This window comes from Mastomys coucha, unplaced genomic scaffold (genome assembly GCF_008632895.1).
Source record: "Mastomys coucha isolate ucsf_1 unplaced genomic scaffold, UCSF_Mcou_1 pScaffold9, whole genome shotgun sequence".
Taxonomy (NCBI): Eukaryota; Metazoa; Chordata; class Mammalia; order Rodentia; family Muridae; genus Mastomys; species Mastomys coucha.
Genome location: NW_022196915.1, coordinates 13904446 through 13923359, shown reverse-complemented (window position 1 = coordinate 13923359; position 18914 = coordinate 13904446). Strand labels below are relative to the sequence as shown.

At 34.8% G+C, this 18914-nt stretch overlaps 1 protein-coding gene across 3 annotated transcripts in view; it reads right to left on the bottom strand.

The window, feature by feature from the left end:
* The window catches only part of Tasor (transcription activation suppressor), a 53667-nt gene that overhangs the window by 25709 nt on the left and 9044 nt on the right, over positions 1-18914 (bottom strand). For all 3 annotated transcript variants that reach the window (XM_031362620.1, XM_031362618.1, XM_031362619.1), the window contains exons 2-11: positions 17941-18086; positions 16476-16568; positions 15160-15232; positions 14674-14765; positions 13996-14157; positions 9968-10092; positions 7936-7967; positions 7204-7309; positions 5266-5369; positions 5080-5183 (exon numbers count right to left, since the gene is read on the bottom strand). In XM_031362620.1, coding sequence (XP_031218480.1) covers positions 5080-5183; positions 5266-5369; positions 7204-7309; positions 7936-7967; positions 9968-10092; positions 13996-14157; positions 14674-14765; positions 15160-15232; positions 16476-16568; positions 17941-18086 — 1037 coding nt within the window. The remainder of the gene's footprint in view (positions 1-5079; positions 5184-5265; positions 5370-7203; positions 7310-7935; positions 7968-9967; positions 10093-13995; positions 14158-14673; positions 14766-15159; positions 15233-16475; positions 16569-17940; positions 18087-18914) is intronic.

Sequence of the window (18914 nt, the reverse complement as noted above, 5' to 3'; positions counted from 1 at the left end):
AATTAGAAATAAGAAAGCACGGGCAGTGGTGGCGCATGCCTTTAACCCCAGCTCTTGGGAGGCAGAGGCAGGCGGATTTCTGAGTTCAAGGCCAGCCTGGTCTTCAGAGTGAGTTCTAGGATAGCCAAGGCTACACAGAGAAACCCTGTCTCGAAAAACCAAAAAAAAAAAGAAAGAAAAAGTGTTATACATTTACAAATTAAAATACACATTTCTATATCAAAGTAAAAAAACAAACAAACAGTGAACATTAAATCCACAGGCAGGACTGGTTATTCACTTAGGTCAAGGCAGGGTTTCAAGAATAGTCCAGGGAACTCGGAGTTTCAAGATTAGTTTTAGTTATGTTAATGTCACACCGTTAATACCAGGACTCCGGGCAGAGACAGGCAGATCATTTTCAAACATAGGAGAAATTGGACTGAAATGTGGCTACAGATATACCTAAGAAGCAAAGCATTTGCTAGAACTCAAAGCCTAGGATTCAACAACCAGCAACACATGCACACTTATACACAGAAAATAATAAATATGGATTATTCAATAAATGATTCAGGGAGTTATCTACATAGTTTGGGAAATGAAGTTTGAGCCTTATATTATACAATAAAAGAATAAAGACAAAGTTTAAATTAGCAAGAAAATACAAGCCTCTCAAGAAAAAAATAGGAAAAAGAGAGTAATGGGTGCAGGGCATTAAGAAACTAACTTACAAAATTATTTTATTGTTGTGGTGGTTTGAGTATGCTTAGCCCAGAGAGGTATGGCCTTGTTGGAGTAGGGGTGGCCTTGTTAAATGGATTGTAGCACTTGGGCGTGGTCAATGAGACCCTCTTCCTAACTACATGGGAGCCAGTCTTCTGGTAGCTTTCAGATAAAGATGGAGAACTATCAGCTCCTCCTGTACCCAGCCTGCTCCCCACTCCTGCCTTGATGATAATGAACTGAACCACTGAACCTGTAAGCCATCCCCAATTAAATGTTGCCCTTTATAAGAGTTGCCTTGGTCATGGAATCTTTCACAGCAGTAAAATTCTAAAACTATTTATTTATCTTTGTGGGTCTGTTTTGCATTGTTTTGTCTTTAGACAGGGTTTCTCTGTGTAGTCCTGGCTGTCCTAGAACTCACTATGTAGACCAGGCTGGCCTAGACCTCAGAGATCTGCCTGCCACTATCTCCTGAGTGCTGGTTTTTTTTTAATGGCATATATCACCACCACCACCACTGGTTTACCTATTAAATTTATTTTTAATTTCAAATAATCATGCCACTGAGAGGGCAGGGCATACATTTAATCACAAAACTCAGAAGGCAGAAATAGATATATCTCTGAGAGTTTATTTGTTTATAAAGTGAGTTCTCTCAGAAAGCCAAGGTTATGTAAGAGAAACCCAGTCTCAAAAAACAAAACATAACAAAAATCCCACAAACAAACAAACAAACAAACAAAATCACAGTAAAATACGATTTACACCTACAATCTTGATAAATGACTGCAAAAGTCTGTCTTACAGAGAATACAGCAATCAGTGAATGGTAGCATGAAGCCCCAAAGTCAACTTTCTTATCCTGACCTGTATTTAAGAAACTGACCAGATTCCATAACCTCTTACTGTACAAACTCTTAAATAGTCACCTTCTGAAACACAGTATCTCTAGATACCCAAACCTACTATTTCAAATTTCACTTTCTTAACGTAGTAACAGAACACAATTTTCATTAAAGAATAATTATGTTGGGCATTCAGAGGCAAGTAAATGATCTAAATATAAAGGTATATTCACAATAAAACCCAGTAGTGCAGGTAGTGGTGGGTTACTGCAATTCCAGTTCTCAGGAGATATAGGCAAGAGGATCAGGAATTCAAAGCTATCCTTGTTTTTTTTTTTTTTTTTTTTTTGGTTTTTCAAGATGGGGTTTCTCTGTGTAGCCTTGGCTGTCCTGGAACTCACTCTGTAGACCAGGATGGCCTCGAACTCAGAAATCCGTCTACCTCTGCTTAGTTTGGACTAATATGATAAGTATACTCATCACTTTTAATCAGAACTTGAAGTTAGCTCCTGTAGACCAGGCCGGCCTTGAACTCAGAAATCCGCCTGCCTCTGCCCCGCCCCGCCAAGTGCTGGGATTAAAGGCGTGTGCCACCACCGCCCGGCTGCTATCCTTGCTTTACAGTAGCCCAAACTGTATGAGACCCTGTCTCAAAAAACAAACCCAACCAATGACAAAAAGTATATTTATATTTACAAGGAAGAAAAGACTGAGATTACTGCAAGTATTTCTATACTCAGGGCAAAAATTGTTTAATATTGTACATATAGGTTTTGTACATAACCTATCTCAGATATAATTATACCAGAGACTGAATAAATCCATATGTATGTACCTGATGAAACTCTATATACCCATTTTAAATGAAGTTGCAAACTTGGAAAATTACTGACAAAAATCTCCATTTGATTACCTAGAAATTGAGGCTCAATGTGAGGAATAAAAAAATTCACTGTTGAAAACTTATATTAAATTTTTAACTGACTATTAAAAGTTCTACATCTCTATAGAAACTTGATAGCTGATCACATTCATTTCTCAAAAAAAGAAACAATTCCCTTCTCTGAAACTACTTCTCTTTCAGCTAAACCATACATACTGGCACCATACATTCATTCTCCAATCACAATCTGACATCTAAACTGACTCTACCAAAACTAAGTATTCTCTCTCTCACTCTCTCTCTCTATTACACTGGATACTACCTAGTCAATATCTCTTTCAGTCTCATTATCATAATTTCTCATTGAATCTACCGCTACCCTTTAATAGACTATTACCCAACTTATCTTTGACTTATTAGAAACTAAGGTAAATGTTTTTTTTTTTTTCAGGGCATTGATAAGATTTGTAATGCTTGGACAAACTGATGAAGAATGTCCACATAAGCATAGAACAGGAAGGATTAATGTGTGCCAGATGTGAGAGGTCTTTGAAAGTTTCAAACTAGAAAGGTTTATGAATTTTTAAACACACCGAGAAAACACTGTGTAACTCACATGGGCAGTTTAAGGTATCATATCATGGAAATCTACTAGTTTACAAATGATAGCAGCCCATGCACTACAAATTGGAAAAACATACCACAAATGTGAATATACTAAAACAGTTTAAGTAATTTTTATATAGGTACCTTAAGGTAGTATGGGAAAAAATTGTATTAAAAATACGTAATAGTCAATCATTCCAATTTTTATATATTTTGAACTTAAGGATTTTCATTAAAGTAAGGCATAATTCTTTAGGGATATTCAGATCCATAAAATTTCAGAAATATATTTATGTATATATTAGAATAACATTTAAATGTCTTTAGAATTAAAATTACAAAATTACTTAAAGTATGTATGCAATAAATATCTACCCTTTAAAAGACGCAGTTTCCTATACAACATGAAAACAATCAACTTTTTTTTTTTAGAGAAATTAGAAATAGTTATGATTTGTGGGGTTAATTTGTTTTTTTCTTTTTTTGTAGAACATAATTTTAATATTTTCAACTATTGATATTCAACAAACAGAATACTTATTTTAAGATATATTTCATTGTTATGTCTCCCTTTTCATTTCTGATTTTGTTAATTTGGATACTGTCTCTGTGCCCTCTGGTTAGTCTGGCTATCTATCTTACTGATTTTCTCAAAGAACCAGCTTCTGGTTTTGAAGATTCTTTGTATAGTTCTTTTAGTTTCTATTTGGTTTGATTATTTCCTGCTGTCTACTCCTCTTGAGAGTATTTGCTTCTTTTTGTTCTAGAGCTTCCAGGTGTGCTGTCAAGCTGCTAGTGTAAGCTCTCTCCAGTTTCTTTTTGGAGGCACTTGGAACTTAAGAGTTTTTCTCCTATCACTGCATTCATTGTATCCCATAAGTTTTGATATGATATGTCTTGATTTTTATTAAATTCTAAAAAGCCTTTAATTTCTTTATTTCTTCCTTGACCAAGTTATCATTGAGTAGAGTGTTGTTCAGCTTCCATGTATATGTGTGTCTTCCATTGTTTTTACTGGTATTTACAACCAGCCTTAGGCCATGGTGATCTGATAGGGTGAATGGGATTGTTTCAATCTTCTTGTATCTGCTGAGGCCTGTTTTATGACCAATCATATGGTCAGTTTTGGAAAAGGTACAAGGTAAATGTTTAAAACAAAAAGTTTTGTATACATATTCAAGGCCTGATCCCCACTCTCTCTATTTCCTCCAAAGTCTACTATTCTTAGGACAAAATCCAAATTCCCACATTAATACTGGCTTAAAGGCACTGAATGAAATAGCTCCTTAATACTTCTGTTAGTACAATGTTCTTGTATCTCTTAAACATTCTTCATATGTCTTGTTCTTTTGAATCTGTACTTAATTCTCTCCATGCCGGACACAGAGAGAGAGATGACACAGCAGTTAGGAACCCCTGTTCTTACAGAGGACTTGTGTTTGATTCCCAGCATCCCCATGGAGGTTCACAACTCCCTGTAACTCTAGTTCCACAGGATCTGACACCCTTTTCTGGAATTCACAGGCTTCAAGTGTATGCATAGGGCAAATACATACAGGGAAGCATGCATATGCACACACACACATGCACACACACACACACACACACACACACACATACACACACAGAGACACACACACACATAAAATAAAAACAAGTTTTTCAGAAACAAAGCTACTGTTTCTCCTCAACCAAACTATATTTAAATAACTCTGTTCAAATGTCTCATTCAGTATTCCATAAATATTTTTGATAATCATACATTTATAATCACAAAGTATAATAAAAATGGGTTTAAATAGAGTCTACTGTCAGAAAAAGAAGAATCTGCTTTACATAGCAAAGATAAGACTACATAACAAGAACCCATCTCCAAAGTAGAAAAGTATTACTTCTACTGCTACTACTAAATAGTAAAATACTAACTAAATGAGAGCATTCAACAGAGACCGTGTAGGAATTCCAAAAGCAAAAATAAAGCATTAATAATAACGTATTTTCAAGGAATAATGAGAATATTTAAAACTTTTCACTCACAAGTTTTTCTTTCTCCAGTTTTTGCAGTAAACACTCCATGTTACTTCCAATTCTTGTCTTTTCTACAACTTCAAAAAGGCTACAATACATCCCATTCTTTAAAACTGAGACAAAGAAAAAATACACAGTAAAATATAAAATCAGGTCTGCTCACATATTTCAGTAAATGAAATTTAATTACTTTACCTTCATTAGGACCCACATATGTGTCTTTATAAAAGAATGAAGGAGGAATTTTCTGTTTCAAACAATCAATACTCATAACTGTTTCAACATCCAACTTCTCAGGACTGAAAGAAAATATAAGAGCATGTTTGGCATTCCTGTATCTTTAACTCTAGCAATGTTATCAGACACATTATTAAAATATACTTAATGAGGGTGGGAGCTAGAGGCACAGTGCTGCTGGTTCAGTGCTTGTCTAGTATACAGAAGAACCTGAACTCAATCTCCACGATCATATAAATCAGGTGTGGTGGCACATCCCTGTAATGCCAACATCTGGGTGGTGGAGAAGGCAGGGGGAATCATAAGTTCTAAGTCATCCTCTGCTATACAGTGAATTTGCGGCCAACTGTTACCTGAAACCTTCCCTCAAGGACAATAAAATAAATACACCTGATGGGAAAATATATTTATTAGTAGCTTACCTTATTCTAAAGAGAACCTGATACAGGAAGCTAAGGTAAATACACACAGGTAAGTAGCAACTGGCAATATTGCCAACCTTAAGATTCTTATATCAGAAGTTAATCCTACATGCCAATTTTACTAACAAAAAGAGTAAATAGTTGCCATTTCCAGGTAAATTATGAGCTGGCATAGTTTATTTTTTGGAGATGCAGATTATCAAACCCAAGGGTTGTATGATAGGTAAGCATTCTACCACTGACCTACACTGTTTAGCATTTTCATCATTTTCTGTGATATTAACAATAAACTTAATTCTAATGTATGTTACATGAATAGTGCATATACATTAACTTACCACATCAAAGCTCTTTTCAATAAAGCAATGTTTAGCCACCACTACTAACCCCCCCCCACACACACACACTATTTTTTGGTTTTAAAGCAGGATTTCACTATGATCTGCAAACCAGAGGTCTAGAAATCACTAAGCAGCCAAGACTGCCTTTGAGCTCAAGATCCTCAGCCTGAGTCTCCTAAGTAATAGGATTATTAGGTATGTGCCACCATACATAGATAAAACTGGCCAACTTTTGAGTCTATTATGTATAAACTGCTAACTAAATCTAAGCAGAATAAAATTTTAAACTCATCTTTCAGACTTAAAACCACTCAGAATACAATATACATCTGACTAGCCACCTTCAAAGTAGAGAACCAGAACTTGTTTGCTAATTAACTTTCTGAAGTTACAAAATCAACTATTTTCCAAGGCAGTGGTGGCACACACCTTTAATCCCAGCACTTGGGAGGCAGAGGCAGATGGATTTCTGAGTTCCAGGTCAGTCTGGTCTACAGAGTGAGTTCCAGGACAGCCGGGGATACACAGAGAAACCTTGTCCTGAAAAACCAAAAAACTCAACTATTTTAGAAACATATTTAACATTTATATTTAAGTTTTTAATGGGCCACAGTAAAATTTAAAATTGACAAAAGATAAACAGCAAGCAAGCCAGGAATGGTGGTGCATACTTAAAATCTATCATACATAAGGCTGAAGCAAGTAGACTGCCTGGGCTATATAGTGAGTGCCAATCCAGAATAACCTCAAACAAATTTTTTTTTTTTTTTTTTTTCGACAGGGTTTCTCTGTATAGCCCTGGCTGTCCTGGAACTCACTCTGGAGACCAGGCTGGCCTCGAACTCAGAAATCCGCCTGCCTCTGCCTCCCAAGTGCTGGGATTAAAGGCGTGCGCCACCACCGCCCGGCTAAAATTTTTTAAAAAGAAAAAAAACACCCCCAAAACTAAAGAAGAAACTGATAGTAACCTTTACTGTCAACTACTATTCTTTTTAATTTCTGAAATTAACTTTTTAGATTAACATGAAATAGAGACTGTGTGTGTGTTCATAGTCTGTTCTCATTTACCACCCCCTTCTCTGTCACGCTCCCCCTGCCCCTCCCACTATTTTCTTTTAGTGCAACATACTTACAGCTTGACAGGTAAAAAGGCACGATTGGCTGACCTCAAAGAAATATAACACAGAAGCTTTCCTTTATTTAAAAGTTGTCCTTTCCACAAGGTATAGTTAAACTTATCTAAACAAAAGAAATAAGAGTCAAGTTGCTTGATAGCCCGTAAGATAATATTTACTAGAAATGAAAAGTATCTAGAAATAAAGTTTTAAGTACAAAATAACCACAGAAGTGACATGCCCTTCAAGGAAAGGTTCATATGTTTCTAGTTTCAGGTATGTTTGCCCTTTAACAAAAAGAACATTCCAATTTCAAGGAAGAGCCAATCTGTCTAAGTGGCCCCGTTAGGAAGCAGAAGAAACAATACAATCATTATTCCAAAGGAGACTATATTAAACCTGATTAATGTCTCCTATCTTCTAATTGTTTATACTTTGTTCTTTTTATGATAAAGAAACAAAAAATAATACCATTTAAAATTTTCTTTATCAAAACCAAAAACCTCTGGTTCAATTGTAAAACCCAATTTATCTTTTTTTTTTCGAATTCAAGTGCTAGAAATTCTGATCCACCTTCTAAAAGGAGTTCTTATGTTTGAATGATCAAGTACTGATGCTACATTTTAACATGACCTCACCTGCTTTATGTTTCATATTTTTATTATGAAAATAAAACAAAACACTTAACTTAATCTTTCACTGTTTATACTTTCAACTTATAAAAGTAAAAAAAAAATAAAAGACTCTTACCTATGTTTCTATCTGCATTAAAGCTGTTAGATCTACAAATAATTTTTTAAAAAGAAAGGAAAATTATTACTGATTGGAAACAACATGAAAGTTAACATTTAGGACCCTGACATACTATCTATGTTTTGTTGCTGTTGTATTTTTCAGTGCTGGGGATGAAACCCAATCATCTCACACATGCACAGCAAGCAATTTAAACTGAACTGAAGCACCAATCTCTAAGTGCCATTTCCACTGCAACTACAGAAAGAACAAAATTCTTCCAAGAAAAACTCACTCTTTATAAAACTTAGTAAACCTAATTCTTAAAGACATACTTACTTTTATTACCATATTTTCCCAAATTTATGAGAGCTGTTTTATACTTCAAAAAGTACCCATTAACAGATGTAAGATTATTAATATCTATCTATATCTTGGAAATAAGATTAGAAAAAAAGTCTATATAAATTCATCCATAGTCATTTAATAAATATTTAACTTTAAGGTCTTATTATTCACCAGGTACAATTCTAGGTAATAGAATTCTAAATATAAACAGAAAACAGTCAAAGAATTTATAATCTAATGATGAAGAAAGGTAATTATCAACAAGTACAGCTTTAAATAGATGAAGATGGTTTCAAGAGCTATACAGAAAAAGACCAAGTATAAGAGTTTAAGAAAAAAATCAGAGCACACCCAATGAGAAAATATAAGAAACAGCTATGACTTCCCCAGCTATGACAGGGAGGGGGAAGGTTTAGTGAGGGGTTGGGATGAGGACATCCTGTTGGGGATTGGGGGTTGGGGTGGGAAGAGGAACTGTCAGAGAGTGGACCGAGAGGGGGATAACGAATGGACTGTAAAAAAAGATTAAAGAATAATAACAAAAAAAGAAAAAGAAAGAAACAGCTATGCAGTAACGGAGAAAGGAAGATCCACTAACTATGGGGTCCTGAGGAAGAGTCCTCATGACACAGTCATAGTATAGGATGGATGGGTGTCAATGTTTGTTTGAGACAATCTGGGGGTTAACAGAAGGGATTCAAACAAGTATGAGAGGAGCAAGTGGATCTCTGTGATTTTGAGACCAGTCTGATGCACACAAGCCATGTCTACATAAGAGACTTTGTGCCAAAAGAGACAGACAGACAAGACAGAAACAAAGCAGATCACTAATGAAAAAAAAACAAATGAATATCAACATTCATAAACATGAAGCAAAAGTGAGAAAAACACTCATCTCGACATTATATGAATTGGTACTAGGAAGAGATTTTGAAAGCTTATTAATTAATATAAAAAGAAGTGCTGTATCATTAGGGCTTGGTGGCTCATATCAGCACTCTGGAGGCTAAGGCAGGATCTTCTCGCCTAGGCTATTTATAGTAAGCTACAGGCCAGCCAGAACAACTTTAACCACAAGAACAAAAACACAACTAAAGTACCCCTTTATCAAGCCCATTTGTCTTTAAAAATCAATAGAGGTCACCATAAAAATATGCATCATTAAAGATAAGTGGTTTTTTTAAAACAGTAGTTTGAAAAGTTACTTTAAGTATGTTTATGAATTAAAAAAGAAAATAAATATCACCTGACTCTTAAAACTAGGAATATCTTGGCATTTGACTAAATATTTCATTGGTTTGGGTAAGAGTTTTATAGAAACTCAATTTTTAAGAGAGCTAAAAACAAAAATTTCCTATTTGAGGAAGTTAGAGTCTCATGGAGCAAACATGGCTTCAAACAAACTGCATAGCCAAAGCTGACCTCTACGTCCCAAATGCTGAGAGCTCAGAAATATACCACGACAACCAGCTAAAACTTTTAACTTTTAAAAACTGCTGTTTATTAAAGTACATATAAATGTTGAAAAGAAAAAGTTTCACAACTTAGCTAGGTGAATCAAAGTAAACTTTAGTTCCTATTTTCACAGTAACAGTCTGTCGTACTTATCATGAACAGGAAACACCTAGTTTATGTCAAAAAAAGCTAAAGAGGGGAATGGTTACGTCTGAACTATTTCTTTGTGTAAATAAAACTGACTTACCTCAATGAAGACATAAACTTTGGAGTTTGTACATCATCTTTATAAGTAAAAGACACAACTGCATAAGGACAAACATGTCTTGGTCTTCGTCTTACTTCATCAAAGCCATACTCATAAAAATAATACTAAAAATAAAAAAGTACAAAATTATCATTTTAGAATAGTAAAGTAGTAGAGAAAATATATTATTTTATTGATAACATAGAACCATTTAAGCAGCTTTGGCAGGAAAAAAATTTCCTTGAGCTTATCCACTTAGCTAAAAAAACAAAAGAAAGCTGTGTCCTTTGTATGTACTGTATGTGCCAGATACCAAGACACCCATTGGCTTAGTTCAGAGAAGTTGACAGCAGCAGGGACTGAACAGCTCACTTCCTAATGAAGTTCTGTAAAATGGAGCCTAAGCTACGTCACCCCAGAAAAGCCAACCTGATAAAAAAGTAAAATACTAACCCCAAAACTTCAACCAATATCAAATATCATTTTCTGTGTTAGTGCAAAAGGCGAAACAAAACTGGAACTCAACAGAAAAATGAAGCAAAGGAGGTGTGCAAAAGACTATACATGTAAATGTTCACGCAGATTATCATATTATTCATAAGCCTCTTCCCTTCCCCTATTCATGACAGTCATCATCCTGGCTAGCAGAAAACTAGAAAATTTCTATTTTAGGGTTTTGGGTTTTGTTTGTTTGTTTGTTTGTTTGTTTAAGAATTATTTATTTTATGTATAGGAGTACCTGTTGCTCTCTTCAGACACACGAGAAGAGGGCATCACCCATTACAGATGGTTGTGAGCCACCATGTGGTTGCTGGTAATTGAAATCAGGACCTCTGGAAGAGCAGTGAGTACTTTTAACTCCTGAGTCATCTCTCCAGCCCCCTGATTTCTATTTTAAAAGAATGTCTGAGTCTATAAACCAAGTCCTTTTCCCTGAGAAATTACTGATTTTAAAAGTGTTGTTTCTCTCAAACTTCTTCCAAAACATTTTTTTAAAATATAAAGCTCTGGTTTACAAGTTCTAGAGAACCCATAACTAACTTCGAGTCTCCCAATAACACTATTATCTAAAAGTACTGAACTGAAGAAGCTCATGATGTCTTACATAATACAATTTTTCTTAAAATACCCAGCCATATGTATTCTCCACTAAGATACATTAGTAAGGAGCCAAATTATTTTCCACAAGCACTACAGAAAATTTTTGTTATTATTTTGTTTAAGAACACTTGCCTACATATATGTATGTCCGTCTGGGGAAGAGGCCATCTAATCCCTTGGAACTGGAATTAAGGGATTTGTAAATTGCCATGTGGTGCTACCAAACAAATTCAGGTCCTTTGGAAGAGCAGTCAATGCTCTTAACTGATCTGCCATCAGTCCAGCCCCAACAAAAATTGTTGATGAGTATTTACTTCTCATTCCCTTGTATTCACCATACAAGGGAAGAGGACAATGCCCATAATTAGACATCTTATGCTGCCAAGTAAAATCTCCATGGCTTATGTTTTGTTGAATCACTAGCCGAGGGGTCCCACAGACCCATCTAAATATCACAGGCTATTGCCATGGTTACTGGTTACCCTGTATAACCTCACGGTATGATCCTATCGCTAAAGACCAAGGAGAAATGGTGCTGGTGCCCAACTAAGAGCTTTAGCTCTACTACTATTCATAGTGCTAGAAAGTAGTATGCACACTAATGGAGGAGAAAAGTAATCATCAGTATTGACCAGCTATAAACTCTTTGACCAACAGCAACCTGCCTGCAAGATATACTAGTACAATAGTAGCACAAATGTTATAATCGCAAATGGAGTAGCCAAACGTTTTTCAATTCGATTTAAGGTACACTCCATGAAATGGAGCCCTATCACTGCTAAAGTGGCCAAGAATCTGAGATTGAATAAATAGGTCATGGGCCCTAATGGAAAACCCAGTACTATTATTCTGCTAACTGAACACATTAATAAAATCCCTTTTAGTGACCTACTACTACATCCATACATCAAAGCATCACTCAACCCTCACAAGAGAAGCTTCTTGCAGTATATGAGAGTTTAATTAATAGAGACACACAACACGACAATGTACAGAGAATGACTTTGTGGCACTCAGTCCTAAATGGGATGTCTTTATCAAAGCCCTCCTTCCTCAAGGCTCAGAGGGATCTATGAAAAGAGGACACAGAAAGATTTTAAGAGCCAGAGAGGTAGAAGATTCCAAGGAAACAGCATTTTCTAGCTATAAAAGGACTGATACACATATGAACTCAGGGAGATTACTGGTATACAAAAGAGATTGGCAGCATATAAAACATCCACATAAATCCACAGATACTATCCCACCACAAAGAAAGAAAAGTAGATACAAAGTCCCACCTAAGAAACTATTTACAAATGGTACTTGACAAAAGGGAAAATCAATTTTCTCTGATGAAGCAACACTATGTATTATAACAACCATACTCCAAAGCAGGTCCCATGCCTAGGAGTAGCTGTCCAACACAAAACAGTCTGTGCTTTTTGTACGCATTCTGTTTGGGTTTGGTATTTTCTGTCTTATTTGTTTTTTTGTTTATCTTTTTTTATTTTTTTATTTTTTGAGAAAGAAAATGGACTTGAGTGAGTAGGGAAGAGGAAAAGATCTGAGAGGAATTGGGGGAATGAAAAGACTGATTAAAACATAATATATAAAAATTTTAAAATAACATATTATTTTAATATAAAGCAGGTTAATATCACTACTTTTAACATATATCATTTACATGCTTGTTATGGGAAAAAGCTTAAGGCCTCAACCCTAGATAAAACTGCAAGCAACTAAGGAATGCTAAGAAGAACAAGAAAAATAGTCTTTCCTAGAACTCAAGATTTTCCCAAGACTCAGGAGGTTGAGACAAGAGGATGATGATTTTGAGTCAGCCTAAGCTATATAACAAGACCCAGTATTTAAAAAAAAAAAAAAAAAAAGGCCAGGCGGTGGTGGTGGCACATACCTTTAATCCCAGGAATTGATTTAATTAATTTAATTTAATTTAAAAGTCAGATAAAGGACAGTGGTAAGGCTAGCAATCTCTTTGTCGGGGTGTGGGGGGGGGGGGTGTGAGTGTGTGAGTGTAATCTGGGAGGCAGAGGCAGGAGGATTTCTGAGTTCAAGGCCAGCCTGGTCTACAGAGCAAGTTCCAGGACAGCCAGGGCTACACAGAGAAACCCTGTCTCAAAACAAAAAACCAAAAAACAAGCAAACAAGCAAACAAAAAAGGCCACAGACCAGGATGGACCTAAATAAGACCCAGTATCAAAGAACAGCCTAGTGTTGTGGCACACACTTTTAATCCCAGCACTTGGGAGGCCGAGCCAAGAGAGATCTCTCAGTGAATTTGAAACCAGTCCAGCCTCCAAAGTGAGTTTCAAACCAGCCAAGACTACATAGTGAGACCTTGTCTCAAAAAAACCAGAAACAAACATCAACAAAAAGCCAAGCATGTCAGTATACTCCTAATAGCAGCACTAAAAAGGCAGAGGCAGGCAGACCTTTTTGAGTTCAAAGTCAGCCTGATATAAAGAGTCCTAAGATACATATGGAGTCATCTCAAATTTTTTTTTTTAAAAAGAGAACAAAACTACATATATTTTTAAGTTAAGGCTTAAGAATATACTAAGTTTGCATTCTAATAAATCTAAAAAACATAGAGTTGTGAATTAAGATAGTCAAGCGGCTTGACCTTTACTCTGAAAAACAAATGGTATTTTATTCACCAACAAGGTATTTCTAGGGCCCTGAGATGGTTCAGCGGTTAACAATGCTTGCCTGTTTGACCATGAAGACCAGAGTTTGGGTCCCAGTACCCTCTTAACAAGCCAGGTGAGTATCCTGTACCTCCAACTCTGATCTGATCTGATCCCCTTTTCTTCCAGTCTTCAAGCCTACAAGTACAAGCACCTGTATGTGCACACAGAAAGACAGACAGACACACACACATAAATACAATAGATCTTTTACATTAAATGGATCCAAGTACATACCTGAGTAAGCTCATAGGCTCTATATGCCAAGAGGGATGTAATTCTACTGGCATTTTTAGACACATGACATTCATGCTTTGGTGTAGGGTCCAAAGCATTTTTACTTAACATGGATTCCAAGCTTTTTACACTGAGAGGATCATAAATACTCTTTATTTTACCCTAAAATAAAAATGAAAAAAAAATTAAGTGTACATTTAACCTGATTTTTACTATATGTGATAATAAAGAAGAAATACAAGTGCTATTAAACTTTAAGCCTACTTTACATCACCAACTTGTTACTCTCTTTTTTTTTATACTTTCCTTTGGAAAATAGGGGTGGAGGGGTGGGGGATGCTGGCAGTGAGATAGCTCAGCAGGTAAAAACACCAAACCTGATGACCTGAGTTTGAGTCTCAATTATTCACAAGGCTGAAGGGAGAACTAACACCCCCAAGTTTCCCTCTGATCTTCACATGCATTCTCTGACATGTGTACCCCAACACATACATAATTAATAAATGAACATAATCTAAAAAGACAACAAGTCAATCACTAAGATAGTCTTTTAAGATACCAACTCTTCATATAATACCAAATATAGGCTTTTAATTCAAACTCCTAAAGTCATATCACTTAAAATTAAAGTCCAAGTTAAATGTTGCCTTTGATATGTACAATACAAATTAAAATTACCTTCATTATTTTAAAAATAACAACATCGCCTACTGCCCCAACTTCCAAAGGATTAGCCTGTAACAGATCTGCATACCTACAAAGATAGATACCTAACAGAAAGAAAAAAATAATTTGAATGTAAACAATCAAGTTTAAATTTTTTAAAAAATCAAATTATTTAACCAATAATAAAATAGGAGATATGACAACTTTTTAAAAGCAATACTAAAGACAAAGATAGCTGATGTTTAACTAGAGTAAAACATAAAATTAGTGTAATTTTTCAAAATCATTTTGACCAGAATAAAACATTTTAAATAGAAATATTTGATCAAGGTATTTAAAATCAGAAACAAAAAATAAAACCAGTGTTATATTTCAAAACTTAATACTAGTCGCCTTATTTGAAAATATGAAAAGCATACCAATTTAATTAGTAGACTACACTTAGGATTTTAAATGGCAACTTAATAGTTAAGTACAAATGAGAAACAAGAAAATTACCCATGGAAGGATTGCCAAGAACTGTTATTTTGGATTGGCCCACCTGCAATCCTTTTTCACATATGTTCTGAACCTATGTAAAAAATAACATTTCAGTTGAAAATCAAATTAACTAGAAAAGTTAATTTTAAAACTTCAAAATGTTATCTTCTAAACTATAATTATAAAATTTTCATACATAGATTCCAGCTAACTAGTAAGTATCAATGTAAAAATGGCTTAAATGTCTAAAGTTATCCTATCAAAAATCCAACTTAATTTTTGCTACTTGTCAGATACTCTCATCAACAAGAGAATTAAGATCAGCAAAATATTTACATATACTTTAAGATTTATTTATTTATTTTTAGATTTTTAGCTATGTGAATTATGTATTTGTGTGTAGCAGTGCTCTCAAACACCAGAAGAGGGCAATAGATTCTCTGGAGCTCATTTAGAGGTGCTCTGTGAGCTGACTAATATAGTTGCTAGAAACTGAATTCAAGTCTTCTCGAAGACCAGCAAGTGCCTTAACATCTGAACCACCTCTCTAGCCTCAAGCAAAACATTTAAAGAAAACATTAATTAAGGGGGAAAATGGCTAAAAGAACATAGAATCAGCATTATATAAGACAGTCTTGTTTTCATAAAAAAATGTCTAATCAAGCATATTCTAGGGGGAAAAAAAACAGAAGTGATCAGAGAAACAATGATTATATTTGAAAAATAAATTACAAAACATAATTTGCCCTTCGGAATTATGTCTTCTATTTAGACATTAGTAAAAACGTTGTTACAGCGAATGTCTATAACCCAAACGACTGGCAGCAAAATGCCTCTAAGTTCAAGGAAAGACAAACAACCTTTCCTTGGAAAAGCAAGGCAAGCCACCCCACCCCCACCCCCAACCAAAGAAAACCAACCAAACAAGGGCTGGAAAGCTGGGTCAGTGGTTAAGAGCTCAAACTGTTCTGCTGGCAAACTCACCCTGAATTCCCAGCACTCATGTCAGGTGGATCACTACTGCCTGTAACTCTAACTACAGGAGATTCAACGCCTACCCAAACTAATACGCACACACCACATGCTTTACTAAAAATAAAGATGAATCTTACAAAATCAACAAAGGTATATAAAGTGAAGAAAGAAACAAATTAATGAAACAAACAACTAGTAAGATGCTTAGTAGGTAAAGGCACCTACTACCAAGACTGACAACTAGAATTCAACATTCTCACTCTCCTCCCCGCTCCATGGAAAAACAGAAGAAAAGGCTACTTTATCCTTATCAAAAGAATAATAAGCAAATAACTTACAATGGAAACAGAATAGCTCACCTGGTACCGATCAACCATGAGAAATGCATAAGATTCTGAAAGTTCCTTATCTAAACGACCATCAAACTTCAATTCTCTTCTCTTTTCTGTAAACTAAAAAAAAAAAAAAAAATCTGTAACTACTTAGCATGATTGTTTCATTAAACTTAGAATTAAAGAAATTTTTCCATGAAATCACAAAGCTTCAATCTTCAATTTTATTTCTTTCCACCTTAACTCCCAACACACAAAATATTCAAAAGTATCTAGGTATTCACCAATGTTAGCTAATTTTCTATTAAAATTTTACTATATTCCTAATCTCCCCAAGAATTATTAATCTTTTTCATCTTTTTATCTCCCACTTTACATGACATACTGAATATAATAGTTTAATTTATTTAAGCCAGATACAGTGGCACTTTAAGCTAGCAGTCTGGATGCCGAACCAGGAAGATCCCCTGGAGTTCATGGGTAGCCTCTGTTACAGAACAGAATGCTGACTAATAGTATGCTGTATACTAGTCAAGTACTCTAAACTGTTGGGTTTACATTGAGATTCAAACATATATCTATTAAAACTACAGAATAGCTAGCATTTTTTATCTGTATTCAGGCTGTGTCAATTATGTAATATAACTTCAGATAAAATTTCAATACACAATTAACAAATAATCCCCACTAAACCATAAAACTATATTAAACTATAACATTTTTATTTTCTTTATGTTCTGTAACAGTGCCCTTCAGAAAGATTTTCAAAGTTAAATTTTGGTAGTACATCATTAACCAATTGGTATAAAACCAAACTTTGTAATATTTCACAGCCATTACAAAGCAATAAATAGTAAAGACTCTAAAAGTTTCATTTGGGTGTTACCTCAGAATTATATAAGCTGGCTTTTCCTATATTAAATTCAAAGATCATCTAATTTGCATAAGTACTTGAAATAAGTATTCATTGTCAACTGCTGCCCTTTGTACATACTTTTTTCAGAAAAATTTCTATGGGGGGGTAGGGGGTACCACAACAACTTCCCCTATAAGTACAACTCTTGGAAAGCTGAGCCAGGAGGATTACTTTAAGTTCAAAGTCAACCTGACCACTCAGTGAATTCTACCATTCTGGACTAGGATAAGATCCATGTCTTTAAAAAAAAAAATTATAAATCCAAAAGAAAAACAATAGGAAAAAAACTGTAAATTTACAACTATGTACTCTATTCCTATGTGAATGACTTATTTCAGGATTCTGGGCAACTACAACACAGTATCAATTTAACACAGTAGATAAACATAGTGGGGATGTATCTCAGAGGTAGAGCACTTGTTGAGCCTTGAGTCAGACCCTGGTTTAATTCCTAGCACCAAGAAGAAATCATTTATTTTCACCTATCTTTTTAAGTTGCCTTTCCTAAAAAAAAAAAAGAAAGAAAGAAAGAAAGAAAGAGAGAAATAGGACTTCTGCCCCACGCTAAATACATACCTCTTTTTCCAAAAGTTCATTATGTATCAAGCAAGCTCGTCTATAGTTAAAATTTGTTACTGAAGATGGTTCAAGGTAAGATGAATGGAGAATATTTAAAACATCTTCAAATTCTCGAGTGCCTGGAGTTAATGGCTGGAAAAGAGCTATTAAAAACAAACACAAAAAACAAATTGTAAGATTATTCTCTCGAAAAGTAGGGTTTTTTTTTAAACAAAAGGCCCCAACAGTTACTTTATTTTATGGCATTCAAGAGTTATTATTAGAACTCACTACAGACAACCAACTACATATGGCACAACAGGTGAATAGCTTGCTGCACAAACCTGACCAGAGTTGGATCCCTAATATCATTGCAAAAAGTTGTCCTCTGTCATCCACTTGCATAACTATGTGTAGATGTGCATGCATTCACATGCACACGAATTGTTTTTTAACTCACTGAAGAAAAATTAGGACTTACCTAGACTAACTAGTTCCTTTAAACAATGATGACCTGGCCTCAATTAAAAAAAATTTATGGCTTTATAAACCTCAAGGATATAAACTAATCCTTATAATATATAACATATTAATTGTAATTCTTATAAATTAATCTAAATTTCTTAAACTCTCATAAGAACCCATGCATGCACTCAACTTGTCTCAATTCCTATTTACAATGCACTGAAAAAGCATGTTTAAGACTATGGCAGTCGGGCAACTATAAAGACTTACCATAAATAAAAGCATAAGCCCAACACGGTAGCTCATATCTATAATTCTTACACTTAAAAGGCAGAAATAAGAAGATAATCAAAAAATAAGAGGATAATCAAAACTTTGGGACAGCCTAGTCTAACAGAATAAGGTCCAGGCCAGCCAGGGCCTTAAAGTTAAAGTAATATACAGTAGCTTTATCATCAATAAAAAAAATAGAACATTTAAGTACCAAATGCTAAGATGAAGGCTTTTTTTTTTCTTTCCTTTTCTTT